General features: G+C 47.2%; 1 protein-coding gene and 1 long non-coding RNA gene across 20 annotated transcripts in view; one reads left to right on the forward strand and one right to left on the reverse strand.

The window, feature by feature from the left end:
- Window positions 1-19616, reverse strand: part of FBRSL1 (fibrosin like 1) — a 767640-nt gene that overhangs the window by 536938 nt on the left and 211086 nt on the right. For all 19 annotated transcript variants that reach the window (XM_083418137.1, XM_083418142.1, XM_083418135.1 and 16 more), the window contains one exon: window positions 801-1001. In XM_083418137.1, the coding sequence (XP_083274263.1) occupies window positions 801-1001 (201 nt within the window). Of the gene's footprint in view, window positions 1-800; window positions 1002-19616 lie in introns of those variants that run through there.
- LOC310666912 overlaps window positions 1-19616 on the forward strand; it is a 155908-nt gene that overhangs the window by 45462 nt on the left and 90830 nt on the right. The gene's annotated exons all lie outside the window — the stretch shown is intronic.

Consider the following 19616-nt stretch of genomic DNA (forward strand, 5'->3'; position numbering starts at 1 on the left):
AGAAGGCCCTTTTCCAGAAGGAGGGCCACTGACAATCTCAACTCAAAGGCAGGCTCAACTATCAAATATCCTAGTCCCAAACTGTGAAGAGCTTCAAAGATACGCACCAGCTGCCTGAATTGGTCCTGAAATGAACCAGGAGACGGTGCAGATGCTTCAATTTCCTTCCTAGAATTTGACTCCGCTTTGTTGCACTGGCAACTACCTACAGTCTGGTTCTCCACAGGCAGTAAGAAGTATTTTGTGGATTTCACATTTGGAACTTTGAAAGCCATAGCCAGGCCACAAACACCACCAATTTTGTTAAAAGGTAAGCCACAAGAAACAACTGAGATAATTTGCGTCAGATATGTTCAGGTGCACCAGTGAAACTAAGCCAAGCAGAGAGACAAAATGGCAAATACCAAAATAGTCCAACCCCCACCCCCACACACTTAATTCTTGAAATAAACACTTTTCTAAAGCAGGGTTGGGGGACTTATGGCACTCCAGATGATGTGGGCTCCCAACTCCCATCAGCCCTAGTAAGCATGGATAATGGTCAGGGATAATAGGAGTTCTAGTTCAGCAATATCTGGGGACCCAAAACTGGGGAACGCAACTCAAACAAAACAAGCCGAAGCTCCGCAATTTCCCCGAGTGTGACACACCCTCAAACATCTGTATGAATCTTAAGTTCAATGCAAATAATATTACATCCAAATAATATTAACAGCAGTAAGCAAATAATAACAACATTAACACTTGCCTCCCCCCAAGTAACCACCCGCACCAAAGGTGGGAGATAACCTTTGTCCTACCTGCGTGTGGATTTTCAAGGGGATTTTCTTCTTCACCCTCTCCTTCCCTCGATCCGTCTCTCTCCCCGAACTCATGGCATCGTTATTGTGGCCATTTTCGCTTGGCTCAGCTGACACACAGTGTTCAGATTCTCTGGGTTTCTTTCCTGGATGTCTCTCCCATTTTTCCTTTCTCTCTTGTGGCTTCAATGACATATCCTTCTGTAAAAAAAGGAGTAAATCAGAAAGAGGAAGTGAAAAAAGGGTATTTCATAAAACACTACTGGCTACTTTGCTTTCCCACTGTTTAATCCGGACCACTTGGCCCCCGTTACATTTAAAACACCTATTTACATTTAAATATCTTGTTCTGCACTATTCGCCTCTGGCACACAGTATTCCAAACGTGTTGATACCAAAGATTTGTATATCGGTGTTACGATATTGGCAACTTTACTTTCAATTCCTTTCCTAATGATTTCTCACATGGAATTTGTTCGGGGGACAACTGTTGGGGAGGCTCTCGTTCTGGGTCTCCTGCACTGAGCGGGAAGCTAGTCTGCTTAGCCTACAAGACCCCTTCAACTCTACAGTTTCAACCATAAAATATTGTTGCCATTGAAGAAGCATTGAGAAAGAACTGGAGAAGAGGAAGGGGCAAAGACAGAGACCAGAGTGATGCCTATATGTGACTTTACTGAAAATCAAAATGGCACCCTGGACCTCCTCCATATTCCCTTATTCGCTGCAAGGTGAAGTACCTTGCTTGTCTGTACAACATGCAGCAAACAAAGAAAAAGCCATGATAAACCAGAGGCAGAGCCAGAAAACCATATGGAAGGAGTAGGGAACCCTTTTCAACTGGAGAGCATCATTCACTTCTAGGCAACCTTAAGAGGGCCACATACCAGTGGTGGGCCAGAAGCAAACATATAGGGAGCAACCCATGTTCATTTTACCTTTGTACTCAAATTCCTCCCTCCCTCCTGGGCAATCCAGAAGAATGGTCAGAGATCATTCTAATGAGGCAAATGCACATGAGGAGGGGAAAAAGGAAACCCATTGAGAGGTGTGGCCTGGGGAAATTCCAAGGGCCAGACAGAGCACCCTAGAGGTCCACATTCAGCCTGAGGTTCCCCATCCTAAGTCTTCCTAGGCCAATCTAAACACTCCACACTAGACTGTATGAGCTCTCTTCAAACATAATAAAATATCATCAGAAATGCAAGAAGCTATATAATATCTCATCTATGGAACAGAAGTAATGCTATTATCCACAACCTTATCCAGGAACAATGAGAGGATAGTGAACTGCAAAAGATTGCAAGCATTTTTTTTATTTTTTAAAGTACATTAAATGTTCTGCAATTGCCTTTTTGTCTCAGACACAACAGCGACATCTCTATTCAGTCTCTGTACAAACTGGAGGCTGCAACAGAAACCCATTTGTTCATTTCGTGCTCGCTTTTGCACTCTTTAAGTCCATGGAAACCTGAAAGCAAAGAACTAGGAACTAAGATGAAATGCCCTGCTGGCTGCACTATGCTATTTTCTTTCCCCCCAGTTTTTAATTAACAGATCATTGCACGCATAAGGGGCCACATAGGTTCAGCACAAAAAAAAAAGGAAAAAAGAAGGCTTATTTATTTATTTAGGCAGGCACAGCAAAGCTATATACACACTGACACTTTAGAGCGGTTCATTATCACCTACAATGACATTTTATTTTGCTGCAAGCAGCTAATTCGTTTATGCAGCATCTGGTCATATAGCAAAGTGATTTTTTTGGCGAGGGAAACCCCATTCCTCTGCAACACAAAGCACGGATATAGAAGGCATGGCAAGAACTGTTGTGCAACATGGCTATAGGCTATATAGATCATTCAGACTGCCCATGTATTTGTGTGCAGCCTGACAACTTCGCAAGCAGAACCAAACGACAACTGGTCAGTTGCAGCCACTCCTTACTGAATTTGATGGTGGGGAACATCAGATTGAAAACCCGGGTGAGCCGTGAAGCTCCCTTGATGGCTCTAGGTGAAAAATTCTCTCTCAGTATAAGCTGCATTGGTCCTACCAGTCAGTGTTGTGTTGTGGTTAGAGAATGAGTGGCTAATCAGGGCCATCTTACCCATAGGTGCTAGGGGTGCGGGGCACCCAGGCGCCGGGCTCTCAGGGGTGCCAGGCCAAGAGTCCGGGGCCTGAAAGTTGAGTCCGGGGAAGAGCCCACCCGTCGGTCGGAGTGCCACAGCGGGCTCTTCTGCTGTGGGCGGCTCTGCACCGCAAGGTGGGGGGCAACTGAGCCAACGAGAAGCTGAGGTGGCTGGCCGGCTCCGCCCTCCTGCGCGCCTGGGACTGGGCAACCGGAGTGGGGGGCACCGGGCAGATCTTTGCACCCCGGCGCTGCATATGCTTAAGACAGCCCTGTGTCTGACCTATAGACCGCAAGCCACATCTGGCCACCAAGCTGTAGGAAGTGACACACCAGCCCACACAATGGTGGTGTGGGAAGAAATGCTGCCTTTTACTCTTAAAGAGCAGTCAGGGGGCTTATCTCCAATCTCAGCTCTAAGCACCACAAGCTGGAGATAAAAGTCCCACCCCCGCCTGCTTATTTGGAACAAAAGGATTCCTCCAACCCACTGCTGGAGTCAGGAGGGCCGGAGAAGCCACTGGTTAGTCTTAAAAGAGCAAACAGGGGCTTTGGCTCTGTCTCAGTGCAGTGCTGCTTAGCATTTATATATATATATATTTATTTATATGTATATATGTATGTGTGTGTGTGCGCGCGCACACACACACACACACACACACACACATATATATGTTGTAATTTGCTCTGTTTAGAGCATCCAACTATAGACCCATGTTCAAATCCCCACTTGGTCACCTATTGCTCATTCTTACCGACCTCACAGAGTTGTTGTGAGAATACAATGTAAAAGAGATAAAATAAATGAAACAACAACAATGGCAATACCCCTGCTGCCTCCGGTTGGCAGATGTCAAGTGGCATTTAGACAGATAAAGCAAGCCCATGATCACAGAGTCTATCAGGCAGCTTTCCTGGTTAAAGTTCAATGTATTTATTTGCTTACTTAAATATTTCCAACCTGCTTCTCAGTTTAACACTCTTGCGTCAGCTAATGGCATTTTAGAACAACAGCTCTATTAATGTCACGGCAACCAGAGCACAATAAAATGTTAAAATACTGAAAACAGACTCAACCAGCAGCTGGCAATATCCTCTCCTTCTAAAAGAAGTGTTTATAGTTCCAGAGGGACATCTCCTCTGGGATACTATATCGCAAGGGACTTGAGCAGGGCACCCCATCCCTCTGCCAATACAGGCACAGACAACTAATTGTGTTTGGTCCCCCTCCTCCTTCCTGATGCCAGGGCCACTCCCCCCCCCCAACTGATTGTAAGTAAGAAGACAGGACCGACTGAAGTTGGTAGGGCAATGCCTCATTCTCCCTAAAGGACCAGCCTCCACTGCCATGACTGACCAATGTGTGCTGAAAATGCCCAGGTGAATGGATCAGAAAGGAGGCGCATGAGAATGCCCTGCTATCAGAGAAGAACCTATGCAAATGCACACTAGCTGGGTTGTTGCAAGGACAAAATATGATACCCAAAAAATGTATGACATGCTCACCTGGGAGCTCGGGCTGTTGATACTCATCTAATGAACTGGGCAGCTTCCCACAGGATGCAGTCCTATGCTTTCCAGGAATACGACATTTATATATGTACCTTAACTGTGGCTCCATGAGATGTAAAGGGACATCTCAAGACCGCAGGTTATTGCAATCTATCAGTAAGAAATCATTTTGTTCTTTTTTAATTGGAGGCCCTGGCTTTGAGACGACCACCCTCCCGCCCACCAATAGCTTCTCACAGGTCAGAAATCTCACTGTTTGCTCAGCCCAGGTTTAAACCCTTCCCTAATCTTCTCTGTTTACACAGCTTATTGAGATTCCAGAGCGTGAAGGAGGAGTAATATCCTTGGGGCTTTGCAGAAGCGTGTGCCATGACTATATCTACTTTAGCAGTCCCAATGCACAGTTCATGGCTGGGAGAGTCATGATTTCACTGTCTAACTACAGTGCGCAGACCAGCGCTTTCTGCTTCAGTCATCACATGAGGAAGCTCACAGCATTAAGGCCACATGTATTTGACCAAATGCTGTAGTGGGAATAGCCACATATTCATTTCCAGAGCAGTTAATTGGAGAAATGGAATTCCAGAGCGGCAGCTAACATTTGCTGGTTTACAGCCTGCCCTATAAATCGGGGTGAGAAAGCTCCAGATGCTCTTAAGACTCCAGCTTGCTCCAGCCAACATGCCCAATGGTCAGGGATGCTGAAGTCCAGCCATATCTAGTGCCCATCAATGTTAGGCAAGGAACAATAAAGTCTGAATCTGCACAAGTTTAAATTAGAAGTGATGTACGTATTTCTTCAATGTATAATATAGCCTTTTGAACAAACATCTTAAAGAGTGATCCAAATTGATCAGAGAAGCGGACACGGAGCAATGGATCCAAACTACAAGAAAGAAGATTCCACCTAAGCATTAGGAAGAATTTCCTGACAGTAAGAGCTGCCAAGGAGTGTGGTGGAGTCTCCTTCTTTGGAGGTCTTTAAGCAGAGGCTTGACAACCATATGTCGTCAGGAGTGCTCTGATAGTGTTTCCTGCTTGGCAGGGGGTTGGACTCGATGGCCCTTGTGGTCTCTTCCAACTCTATGATTCTATGATTCAAAATCACAATTTCAGGTGGACAAACTCAATTTTAAAAGAAGTTGATTATACTGAAAGAAGCTGAGAGAGAGGGAGAGGGAGAGAATCTGTTTGTGAAAACAGAAGAATAGCTAAATGGGGAATATCACACCTTTGGTCTTTTAAATCTTAGCCATACAGTTCCACTGGAAGAAACCTCTCCCCTCCCCAGACTGCAGCACATTTCCTTAACCTCAGCCTTAACATTTCCACAACGGCAGCTGACATATTCCAGATCAGCCTATGTCTTGCTTTTAAAAACAGTGTGACTTCTGCTCTCTGACCCTGTCAAAATCAGATGCCCTGCTTGATAAACTGACAGCTTTGGGAAGGTTAAGATGTTTGAAGCTGCAAGCAGGCTTGCAGGTGTGCAATACTAAAATACAAAAAGAGATTCAAAGAAACTATTCTACTCAAAGTTGTTCCTGACACAGCCATGGCATGAAGTAATTTACTGTGGTGTACAAATCACCAATGGGGAAGCTCTGGCCATCCAGATGTTGTTGGACTACAACTCCCATCATCCCTGACCATTGGTCATGCTGGCTGCAGCTGATGAGAATCAGCAGAGGGCCACCTTTTCCTCATCCCTGGCTTAACACATTTCTATTTAGGACCATTAATTTGGAAGAGGTCAACTCTAGCTTGGATACAACCCCATGTTTGCTTTAAATCAAAGAAATCTGCTTGTGTTTTACACAGCTGTCATAAGGGGGTGGGGAGAATGCCTTAAGAAATTATACATGCACACATTTTACACACACACACACACACACACACACACACCCCACCCCACAAAGCAACAGTTAAGCAGCACACAGAGTCACTAACAGAAGCATAAACTATGCACATGGAAACCACTCTCTTAACCTAAACTCATTATATTTATACATAGCAGGAAATACTAGTCAAAAATCCCCACAAGAAAAACAGAAGGGATTCCCTTCCCTTGTATGTGTATATATCCTGGCTGCCACTATCTGTGCTCCGGTAGCAGCTACACTCAGCTACTGTAACATGCTCATTGTGGGGCTGCCCTTAAAGACAGTTTGGATTTTCAGCTGGTTGAATACATGACTGCAAGATTAACACAGGCGTGCTGATTTGAACATACCTCACCAGTAAATTTTCTAAGGGCACACTGGTTATACCAGTTTATTTTAGGCTCAATTCAAAGTGCTGGTTTGAACCTTTAAAGCAACATTGCGAGAAAAGCCCAGAAGTGTTACTACTTTGCAAAAAATGTACTAGCCTGCTGGACCCTATCAGGGAAGGAAGGGAACTGGGAGCCCTTTATATCCTCCAACAGCTGCTGTTGCATTTCTACACTGATCACGAAGGAAGGGGACTTCCCTCCTCTGACACCTCTTATCTGGGCCCAGAGGTGGGACATGGGTGCTCAGGTCCTCCTCCGCCAGCCCATTAAGCTTGCCAGCATGGAATGTACATGTACTCGCCTGCATGGAATTCCTTGTCGCCCATGGCGACCAGGTGAGTCCTTAAATACAAAGCTGCTTGAAAGCCCTAAGCAAGCTTAGGGCAAGCTACGTAAAGGACAGTCTCCTCTCGTGGAAGCCTGCCTGACCTTTGTAGTAATCTTCTGAGGCTCTTCTCCCCAGGCTTGTGAGGCAAGGCGGGTGGCTGTCAGAGAGGAGCAGGCCTTTTCACTGATGATGAGCCATCTTTGCAATGACCTCCCCAAACAGATTCAGGGGGCACTTTCTCTGCTGACCTTTTGGTGACAAGTTAAAACCTTAAAAAACAAACAGACCTCAAGGCTTTTTAATTGGCTGCTCTGGTGTTTAAATGATGCTCCATGACTGTTCTGCTGCTAGTTTAGTTTAGTTTATTAAGAAAAGGCAGCTTAGCAAAGTAATGCTATAATATTATTACATGTTTAACAGGAAAAATCTTCCAGTATTGGGCAGAGCAATGTTGGAGGTGGTTTGGACGAGGGTGACGTGTTTTCCAGCAGTCCTCTCTGGGTCCACCAGCCTCCATCTTTATGGGAAGTCAGCAGGGGGAACCCAATACATCTGCCCAAACAGCAGGCAGGAGCTATTGGAATCCCCACTGGGGATTCTGCTGTAGCCAGCCGAAAACCCCCAAATGGGACAGGGGTTTTGGGGGGGATGGGGTCAGCCATGCTGGCACCATGAACAGGTATTTTTCTTCTCCGCCTGCTTCCCGTTCCCTCCTACAATGACCTGGATATACGCCGAAGGTCGGCGGTTCGAATCCCCATGACAGGGTGAGCTCCCGTTGCTCAGTTCCTGCTCCTGCCAACCTAGCAGTTCGAAAACACGTCAAAGTGCAAGTAGATAAATAGGCACCACTCCAGCAGGAAGGTAAACGGCGTTTCCGTGCACTGCTCTGGTTCACCAGAAGCGGCTTAGTCATGCTGGCCACATGACTCGGAAGCTGTACGCCAGCTCCCTCGGCCAATAAAGCAAGATGAGTACCGCAACCCCAGAGTCGGCCACGACTGGACCTAATGGTCAGGGGTCCCTTTACCTTTACCCCAAGGGTCATCTAGTCAACCCCCTGAAATGCATGCCCACGAGTGTCACTGGGTGGGCTTGAACGACCAACCTTCTGGTTAACAGCCAGACACACTGATCCATTGCACCGCAGGCTCCTGAAAACAAGATCCATGCTACATCTATTTTAACTTGGTACCTTGGTACATATCTATTTTCATTTAGCTCAAAAGGTTCACCCCAAAATAATATGATTTCCCAAAGGGCCGTTGTGCGGCACAAAATACACTTATGTACCCGTAGAAACCTCACCTGCACTGCTAAAATCTCAGGAAACTTGTTCAATAAACATATAATTAAAAGGGAAGTGTCCCTGCCAAGTAAGCTTTTGCTATAATAATTCTGGCTATGGAAACTTTCACATTAAAAACCTATAAAGCAGTTCAACTATTCATTTGATTCCAGTTCACCTTGAGTACCATTCCTTTCAATAGCAAACTCAAGTGGTGAGTGCCATTGGAAATGGAGGCCCACATAACTACCAAATCCTCCTATTGCAGCTCAAGCTGTAGGAAACCGACTCAGTGCAATCCTTGCATAATTCAGCTAAGTCACTGTGCTTTCAATGCTAGGAATAGTGAGTATGACCTAATGCCCCTCCCCATATTTTGTCATCCCATGCAAGCTATTTCTTTGATGGGGAGGATTTGACCTGGCATGTGTAACAGAGACTTGGTTGGATGAAGCAGATGGGCCTGTTCTTGCCGCTGCTTGTCCACCAGGTTTCTCTTACGCACAGCAACCCAGGCCTTGTGGGCGGGGAGGGGGGGTTGCAGTGATTTTTAGGAAGTCATTAGCTTGCACCAGGCGTCCTATTGGGAAGACCCAGTTTTCTGAGTGCATGTTCTGGAAGTTGGGCAATAGGGGCAGTACAGGACTCCTTCTGGTGTACCGACCTCCCCGCTGCACCAAGGATTCCCTGCCCGAGCTGCTTCAGGTCGTGGCGGATGTCCTCCTGGAGACACCCAGTTTGGTTGTCCTAGGGGATTTTAATATCCATGCCGACACGACCTTACAAGGGGCCGCTCGGGACTTCGTGGAAAGCATGGCCTCCATGGGGCTGTCCCTGAATAAGTTTGGCCCAACCCATAGCCGCGGACATGCCTTGGACCTGGTGTTTACCTCAATGGATGTTGGTGATCTGACACTAAGTAAAAGCGAAACACAAGAAGTGCCATGGTCAGATCACTTCCTGGTGCAACTTGACTTCTCCGCGACCCTTCCCCTCTGCAGGGAGGTGGGACCGATTCGGATGGTCCGCCCCCGCCACTTAATGGATCCAAATGGTTTCCAGAGAGTGGTAGGGGATGCTTTATCCCATGTTGATGGCCTTTCAGCTGATTCCCTGGTGGCCCGCTGGAATGTGGAGTTAACCAGGGCTATTGACTGTTTGGCTCCGAAGCGCCCTCTCCGATTGCATGGAGCCCGGACAGCCCCGTGGTTTTCCACGGATCTGAGGGCAATGAAACAATCGTTGAGACGGCTAGAGCGCCGGTGGCGGAGGACCCATTCTGAAGCTGACCGGACACAGGTTAGAGCTCAATGTCGAGCCTACCAAGTGGCAGTAGCGACGGCGAAGAAGACTTTCTTCACCGCCTCTATTGCATCTGCAGAAAACAGCAGCAGGAGACTTTTTCAGGTGGTCCGCAATCTAGCGGAACCACCTGCTACATCGGGGCCCAGTACGGGCCACATGATCTCCTGCAATGATTTTGCAAAGTTTTTTGCAGATAAAGTCGCTCAGATTCGGGAAGAGGTCGATGCCACCGTGGGAGCAGGGCCGGGGCGGGAGAGTGCTAGAGTCCTGTCTAGTCAAATTGCGTGGGATCAATTCCAATCTGTTACCTCCGAGGATGTGGACAGGCTGCTTGGACGAGTGAAACCAACCACCTGTCTGCTTGATCCTTGCCCATCCTGGCTTATAAAAGCTAGCTGGGAAGGGCTGGGCGATGGGCTTCGTGGGGTGGTGAATGCTTCCCTCCGTGAGGGAGTCTTCCCAGACCCGCTGAAAGAGGCGGTTATTAAACCGCTTCTTAAAAAACCATCTTTAGATGCGGCCACGATGGCCAACTATCGCCCAGTCTCAAATCTTCCATTCTTGGGCAAGGTGATTGAGCGAGTGGTGGCTGAACAACTCCAGGCACGCCTGGAAGAAGCGGACCATTTGGATCCCTTCCAGTCGGGATTCAGGCCTCATCACGGGACTGAAACTGCCTTGGTCGCACTGGTTGATGATCTCCGGCGGGCTAGGGACAAAGGTGAGAGCTGTTTCCTAGTTCTGCTGGATCTCTCAGCGGCGTTTGATACCATCGACCATAACATCCTTCTGGACCGTCTTGAGGGGCTGGGAGCTGGGGGTACTGTCATACAGTGGTTCCGCTCCTTCCTCCTGGGCCGTGTTCAGAAAGTTGTGGTGGGGGATGAGTGTTCAGACCCCTGGGCTCTCACTTGTGGGGTGCCTCAGGGTTCTGTCCTCTCCCCCATGCTTTTTAACATCTATATGCAGCCACTGGGAGAGATCATCAGGAGGTTTGGGCTGGGTGTTCATCAGTATGCGGATGATACCCAGCTCTACCTCTCTTTCAAATCAGAACCAGTGAAGGCGGTGACGGTCCTGTGTGAGTGTCTGGAGGCGGTTGGAGGATGGATGGCGGCAAACAGATTGAGATTGAATCCTGACAAGACAGAAGTACTGTTTCTGGGGGACAGGAGGCGGGCAGGTGTGGAGGATTCCCTGGTCCTGAATGGGGTAACTGTGCCCCTGAAGGACCAGGTGCGCAGCCTGGGAGTCATTTTGGACTCACAGCTGTCCATGGAGGCACAGGTTAAATCCGTGTCCAGGGCAGCTGTGTACCAGCTCCATCTGGTACGTAGGCTGAGACCCTATCTGCCCGCGGACTGCCTTGCCAGAGTGGTGCATGCTCTGGTTATCTCCCGCTTGGACTACTGCAATGCGCTCTACGTGGGGCTACCTTTGAAGGTGACCCGGAAACTACAACTAATCCAGAATGCAGCGGCCAGACTGGTGACTGGGAGCAGCCGCCGAGACCATATAACACCGGTCTTGAAAGACCTACATTGGCTCCCAGTACGTTTCCGAGCACAATTCAAAGTGTTGGTGCTGACCTTTAAAGCCCTAAACGGCCTCGGTCCAGTATACCTGAAGGAGCGTCTCCACCCCCATCGCTCTACCCGGACACTGAGGTCCAGCACCGAGGGCCTTCTGGCGGTTCCCTCACTGCGAGAAGCCAAGTTACAGGGAACCAGGCAGAGGGCCTTCTCGGTAGTGGCGCCCTCCCTGTGGAACGCCCTCCCACCAGATGTCAAAGAGAACAACAACTACCAGACTTTTAGAAGACATCTGAAGGCAGCCCTGTTTAGGGAAGCTTTTAATGTTTGATGTATCACAATATTTTAATATTCTTTTGGAAGCCGCCCAGAGTGGCTGGGGAAACCCAGCCAGATGGGCGGGGTATAAATAATAAATTATTATTATTATTATTATTATTATAACTACCCAAGGCTGCAATGAGAACCACTAAATCACGAGATGGGGAGTGTGTGGCTCTCCTTGTGGTTGTTGGAACTTCAACTTCCCTCATCCCTGTCCTTTTGCCATGCTGGCTGGGACTGATGGGAACTGAAGTCCAAAGACACCTGGAAGGTTGCAGCTTCCTCATCGCTGCCCTAAAGGCTCATATGGCGTCTCTGATCTATAAGAATATTGGGATTTCTCATTCATTCCACTAATTCCAGGCAAGTGAGAGGAGCTAAGGAGGGATGCTGACTGAGTGTATAAGAAAAGATATATATATATTCTGGGGAAGCCTAAAAGAGAAGGGGGGGGGGTACATTTCCCCAGCTACATTCCCCAGATCTCTCCAGAGAGATTTCTTATAAATCCGCTGCTGCAGCTGCATATACTCCTCCTCCTCCTTTCCCCCCCTCTTTTCTCTGCTCATTTTCCATTCCCAGGTCTCCCAGTAGGCTCTCACAGCTTGCAAGCACCTCACTGCAGGGCGATTGCTCACATCTCCTGCACTGCCTCCTGACAGGCGCTCCACACGGCTATTAAAACTCCCACAGGTGCCGGCTGTCCGTCAGAAAGGAAATGATCCCACTTTAAGCCATCAGTATTTCCTCTGGTGATGGCAGTAAATGCCCGGCGAGCGCTCGCAGAATTACTGACAGCGGAAAAGCGTGTCAGGGAGCAAGGGAGCTTAAATGATTGAAGGCGAGCCAGGGCGCCTTTTGCAGGTAGATGAAATGAAGCATATTGCCAGACCCAACCTGCCTGGCTTTGGCTGTCTGCGCAGAAGCTGAGAGACAGAGAGATCTTCATTCAACTAGACACCAGAAGGCCAAGCCTGCCTATCTTTTGATAGCATGTTCACTTTTTTTTTTAAAAAAAGGATGCTTTGGGTTGGAGCTCTTTTTAAAGCAGGGGCTCAGAGATCAGCTGGACCAGTTCTGGAGAGTGTATAAAGACAGAAAGAGAAACCAGGGCAGTTATTCACAACGGTGCTGCTGCTTGGTACTGGGTTCAACTGGGAAGGGCTGCAGAGCATCTGCTTTGCATGCCGAAGGTCCCAGATTCAATTCCAGGCATCACCAGTTAGGGCTCAGGGAAGTTCCCTGCCTGAAACCCCCCTAGAGAGCTGCTGCCAGTTAGCACTGAAGCAGATGGACCTATAAGGCAGCTTCCTTATGTTCCGCTTGATACCTCCCTACAGCCTGAAGCAGGAGGGAAAAGAGAATGGGAACCTGTGACTTGCTAACAAGTCTTATCTTAGCCAGCCACAGCCTCCAGGCCCAGCACCCACACACAGAATCCTTGGGTGGCTGCCTTTAGATTATTTCTCCAACCTTCCAACATGTTTGCAGCACTCCAAAGCTGCATTGTCCAAAGCTACCTAGCAGTGGGGTGAGATCTGAACTGGGAGTCCTAGGTGTGTGCATCAGAGGGTTCTTCTACAGCAGGGATGGAGATGTGGCTGAGCACACATCAACCCCAGACCAACGTGGCCAATGAAGACAGATGACGGTTCTCCACCACTCTTGCTCTACAGCTTATAGATGCCATAGCGTTCCCAGATAGAAGGGCCCCGGCACCAAAACAGCAAACTCCACTGTCTGCTGCCTCTACAATTATGCTAACATCATCGTGCATTTCCAAGGGCGCTAACAAAAGGCTCTCAGTCGCTTCTTGACCTCTCTTCTGAGACGGTCAACAATGGTGCTAAACAGCATCCGCCCCAATTCTGGAGTTCATCCACTGTAAATTTGGGCCTATAGCCAGCACCAGGCTTGTTGGTAATGAATAGATGAAGAGGTGAAGAGCATCACTTATGCAGGGGCTTCTCTCTGGCGCAGCTCAGTTGGTACAGCATGAGGCTCTTAATCTCAGGCTTGTGGGTTCGAGTCCCACAAAAGATTCCTGCATTGCAGGGGGTTGGACTAGATGACCCTCATGGTTCCTTCCAACTCGACAATTCTATGAATCTATAAATTCAGGAGCAGCAGGAGCCTTGCTTCCAATCTGTAATACCATCCACTTACTCCTTTACTTGCAAGAAATGAGAACATATAACCTCATGGTGCAGCCCAAGTTTTATTTATTTTCATTTCTATCCTGTTTTTCTTTCAACGAGCCCAAGGCGGCATTGCATGGTTCTTCCCAGTCATTTTTTATCTTCACAATAACTCTGTGAGGTAGCTTAGGCTGAGAAGTAATAACTTGTTCAAGTGGGGATATGAATTCAGGTCTCTGCAACCTGCTAATCACTACACCACAGTGGATTTGCACATGAGAAGGTCCTGGGAATAATCCTTATTCCTCTCCAGTTAAAAAGGATCTCACACAGCAGGCTTGGAAAAATCTTTGCCTGGTGCTTTGAAGAAGAGCTAGGCAGACTAGGCACTACTAGGACAAAAAAATCTGGTTGGACTCATTACAGAAGGAGCTTCACTTGTTCGATGTTTTCATTTATTTATTTGCAATTACATTTTTAGGGTGCTGTCCTCCGCAAGAGTCCTTCAACACAACTAAGATGAACAGAAAACCCAAAATCTGAATACAGTATATCATGAAGCTACCTTAAAAAATGAAGCAGTAAACCCAGGCAAGCAACATGTAATTCAAGACCTGCAGGTCCAACAAAAATGAAAGAGTTTGCAGAGTGCCTCAAGGGCAGTAAGCATGCGGGCTAGATGGATTCCAGGGAGAAGAAGTTCTAGAACCTAGGTTCACTACCAAAGGTTTATCGCCTATGGCAAAAGTAAGCTTTTTGCTGAACATCTCAAGAAGTGGGCAGATTTGTACAGGAGAAGGTTGGTCCAAACAATACAGGTCCCGCAAGGGAGGTGCCAGCTTCACTAAATAATGGAGCGCTCTGTTCTGTTTTCAAGAGTAGAGTTGGGAAAGCTGTGGAGCTCTAGATGTTCTCGTGACTCTAACTCCCATCATCCCCAGCCAGAATAGCCAGCTGCTAGGGATGATGGGAGTTTTGGTTCCCTAGAGTTACCTAGTTGCTCCCTGCAATGCAGGAGTTGCCGCTAAAGAATCCCAGACAAATTGGCCACCCAACCTCTGTTGAAAAACTTCCAATGAAGGCAAACCCTTCCAAGACACTCAGTTCCACTGCCAAAAACATCTCTAACCGTCAGGAGTTTATTCTGAATGTTTAGTCAGAATCTCATCTCTTTGTGATTAGAATTCACTGGTTCAGGTCCTAGGCCCTCTGGAGCAGCAGAAAAGTTGGTGCCAGAAAAATAAAAGACATGCAATGGGGGCATTTCAATGGATAAGTGCCACAACACTAAAGGTCTGACTCCTACATTGCACAAAATGGGCCTCTTGTTAAGATGGTATCTGCAGGAAGTTTTCAGCTGTACAGAGCCGTGATGGGTTGGATATATATATGGGGTCAGACTATCTTTTAGGTATCCTGGTCCCAAGCTGCATGAAGTTTTATACTCCACCACCACAGCTGGAACTTTGCCCAGTAGCTGTGACAGAAGAGCCTGCAGCGGTATTGCTGAGCGAGTCCTGCCTTGGCAACACTTCCCCGCACCCGTCTCCTGAAGCACTTTTAGTGCTAAGTACATATTACATAAAGTTACATTCAGTATGAATTCAGAAACTTATGATTATGTCCCTCTGCGTGCCTCTTTAAACAACTCTGCGTCATTCAACTAAAAGGTACAAATGGCACGACAATTTATTATCTCGCCACATTAAACAATCAGGAGGGCTGCTGCCTTCCATTTATTTTTAGAGTTTTCCTTTTTAAAATGCAGCCATGAAATACAATAATTCCCCGAAGAATGCATCACATACGGGCACAAAGTCAAACCTCTCACAATGAAGGCTGCTTTATTGCTCCAACAGTTCCCTGGACTGTAACAAGAGACCATACACCTTGATGTAAGGGGCGGCAAATTATATTATATAAAACACGCATACAGACACACTCATGTAACGCTGCAGCTCATTTATCTACATGGAACTATGTGGGGAGGCAGGAAAAGCAAAACAAAGAGAACACGCCAAGACAAAGAGCTGGGAGATGAGATGGGAGCAAAAGAATAAAAGGCAGGTAGAGAGCCAGGGATGCGGGAGAAATTTGATTCAGTTCCCTTTTAAAGGCAAACCTACAGCTGGAAGTTTGGGCACAACTCAGCTTGCAGAAGAGAATTCTGCATAGAGTTAAGACAGATAGAGCTAGGAACCATCCCCGTACCTTCATCTTTATGCTGACTTCTCTATCATTTTGTTGTTTAGACCAGGGGTCAGCAACCTTTTTCAGCAGGGGGCCGGTCCACTGTCCCCCAAACCTTGTGGGGGGCCGGACTATATTTTTGGTGGGGGGGAGGAATGAACAAATTCCTATGCCCCACAAATAACCCAGAGGTGCATTTTAAATAAAAGCACACATTCTACTCATGTAAAAACACACAGATTCCCGGATTGAGAAGGCGATTGGGCCGCAGCCGGCCCACAGACCTTAGTTTGCATACCCCTGATACATCTTAGGTGGCATCCTGCGTACAACTCCTTCTCCTCTCTTAGACCTCAAGATGAGAGATTACGCTGGAGCGATCCACTGAGAACAAAGGAACAAAGGACTGCCCTTGTCTTCTCGAGATTAGTTAGGTTAGAGCTAGCAATTTTTCTATGTGCTTCCTACATTAAATGTGGGCTTGAAAATTTTCCAAAATGCAACATTTTCCAGTGCTTTATTTTTCCCTGGAAAATGCTCTGTTTCCTAAGTTCATTAGCAACAGGGGATGGATGCCAACTGCAGAGGCAATTATTAGGCATGCTTGGCAGTTTCAAAGTTTTTAGCTTTGTTTACTAAATACAAGTAAAACAAACATGCTAAATTTAATCACTCTCTAGGACATCAGAACATTTTCTGCTGCAAACTGACTCTCCCCCCCTCTGCCCAATATGCAAACTAGCCTAATCTGCATAGGAAAAATTTCCAGTACAATTTTTCTCTTCCCCCAGAGAACTCACTTCCTTGGCAATATGCTGATAACACACAGCTCTACTTCTCCTTTACATCTGCAGCTGTTGCAGTGGATGTGCTGGGCCAAAGTTTGGAAACTTCAGCAAAATTCAGCATCCAGGTCGCTCACCAGGGCAAGACGGTTTGAGCATATAATGCCAATTCTGGCCTGCCAATTAGTTTCCGGGCCCAATTCAAAGTGCTTGTTTGACCTATAAAGCCTTAAACGGCAAGTATGGCTGGGAGGGACTCCTGCCTGAAACTCTGAAGAGCCGCTGCAAGTCAGGTTAGACAGCGTTACCTCAGGGACCCCATATTAATTGACCCAGACCCTGAGTTCCTCATCTGAGGCCCTTTTTTGTGTGCCTCATCTGCGAGATTTCTGGAGGGTAGCAACACAAATACAGACCTTTTCTGTGGTGACTCCCTATTTGTGGAATGATCTCTCTAGGGAGGCTCACCCGGCACCTTCACTACAGATCTTTAGGTGCCAGGCAAAAACATTTCTCTTCTCCCAGGCCTTTGGCTAATTAAACAATCTATGGCATTTTAAAGGGACGCTGGTGGCGCTGTGGGTAAAAACCTCAGTGCCTAGGGCTGCTGATCGAAAGGTCGGCGGTTAGAATCCCCGTGGTGGGGTGCGCTCCCGTTGTTCGGTCCCAGCGCCTGCCAACCTAGCAGTTCGAAAGCACTCCCGGGTGCAAGTAGATAAATAGGGACCGCTTACTAGCGGGGAGGTAAACGGCGTTTCCGTGTGCGGCTTTGGCTCGCCAGATGCAGCTTGTCACGCTGGCCACGTGACCCGGAAGTGTCTCTGGACAGTGCTGGCCCCCGGCCTCTTGAGTGAGATGGGCGCACAACCCTAGAGTCTGTCAAGACTGGCCCGTACGGGCAGGCGTACCTTTACCTTTACCTTATGGCATTTTAAACTGTGTGGGGGGTATTGTTTTCGTTTGTTACTATGGTACACATCTTTGTAAATTGATATTGCAATCTGCCCTGTGATTCTCAGACAAGGGGTGGTATAGAAATTTAATTAACAATAATATTTATTATTATTTATGAGGATGAGGGGCTTTGTATCCCTTGAATGGATCTGGCCTTGGCTTGGCTTCACAAAGTTGCCCTAACTCCCATTAATGTGTATTCTGCACTGTTCCAGCTCTCTACCCTCTTACTGGCCCAAAGGTAGGCAAAGAGCAGTAAGGTTAACAGTACTGTACTAACTCAGGTTAGAGGGTGGAGTGGAGGGGTTCAAGAGAATTGTGATACCATACAGGACAATTTCCCCAGTTTCACATTTTGTCTAGGTGTCAGGTGGTCAGTGGCAGAGCACACACTTTGCATGCAAAAAGCCCCAGGTTCAGTCCCTGCCAGGTTCAATCCAGGTAACACAGAGACAGGTCCTGTCTGAAACCCCAGAGAGCCACTAGGGGAATGGCTGTAGCTCAGTGGTAAAACATCTGCTTTGCCAACAGAACGCCCTAGGTCCAATCTGTGGCATCGCCAAGTAGGAATGGGAGAGTCTCCTTGTCTAAACCCCGAAGAGCCACTGCCAGCCAGGGTAGACCATACCAAGTTAAATGGACAGGACAAATCTAGTTCCTATTATGATGCTCTTCCTGCTGATCTGCCACCTCTTCCTAGATGAAGCTAACGTTCAGAATGAGAGCAGACCAAGACTTGATACCCAACAGTCTCAAAATGGCAGCCCTCTGTTTCGCTCACCCCTATGCAACATTTGGCTAACTTTGCCGTTTTGTTTTCCCGACCCCAGCTGTTACTTAGCAATAACTCTGCGCTGAGCATTGATCTAGTTTTGCCCAGACGATGTCACAGTGGCTGTGTGGGCAGGTTATGACTTGGAAACAGGGTGTGGTGGCAGATAGCATCGTCGTGAGAATTCCCTGGCTCAGATCCTCCAACAAAGAAAAGGAAACGTAATGTTTCGCAGCTATATCAGTTTCTGCCTACCCATTGCAGGTGCTATTCTCTTACAGAGTTGTTAGCACACTGCCTTTTAATAAGACAGCACACATTCAATAGGAAAGCACTGAGGGTCATTAGCAGATTACCAGTTGTTTACCAGACATCCATTTCAAGCTATGTGATTTTAGAACGGCTATGTAAGTGTCCACAGGCGCCCAGCTGTTATCTTGACATCCAAAGATGGGCACAGGGCAAGGTTCTGCTTGCTCTCACTCTCTCCTTTAGGACTCCGCTGTCATTTAAAAAGCCTTGCATGCTGCATCCAGTAACCCAAACCATCTATTAAAGTCTATTTACACTTACACTGCTTCTAAAAACTGTTTATTAGCACACCGGGGAGGACTAAGGGAAAATCTTCTTTGCCAAAGGAGACCGACAATTTTAGAGAAAGCAAGCAGAGGTTATTCTTTTCAGAGTGGCAAAGCTGCCATGCAGTTGCTGTTTCTCTCTCTTCTCTCTCTCTCTCCCCCTTCTCCCGCCCCACCCCAAGCCAGGCTTCATCTCAAATCAGTGATTTACAAGAGCGTCTCTCTCAAGAAGAACAACTGTGTCTCATTAACACCACGCCAGCTGGTGCCATGTATAGCTTTCAGTCCCAATTTTGCCTAAGTGCTTCATAGATGCTTAACGTTTCGTTGGCAATGTCTGGCCAAAATCACAATCTTTAATTAGGGAATTAAAGATTGTGATTTTGGCCAGACATCTCCAACGAAATAGGGTGTCTGTGTGTTTGCGTATAATGACTCCATTCTCCACCTGAGAATGTCTTGCGTTACACAAACTCCCAGGCCCATGCAAGATGGACCAGAAGGCCCCTGCAAAATGGTACAGCCACTAGCAACGGGCTACGTTTTCCATGGCAGCAGGAGGACTTCTTTGTATGTCAAGTTCAATAGAATCCCAATGTAAAAGCACAGTATTATGGGCTGATGAACTGAGCAGAGAATGCATTCATATTAATATTAATATTAATAATAATAATAACAATAATTTTTTTATTTATATCCCGCCC

Source organism: Podarcis tiliguerta, assembly GCF_965153285.1.
Source record: "Podarcis tiliguerta genome assembly, chromosome: 16".
NCBI classification, from domain to species: Eukaryota; Metazoa; Chordata; class Lepidosauria; order Squamata; family Lacertidae; genus Podarcis; species Podarcis tiliguerta.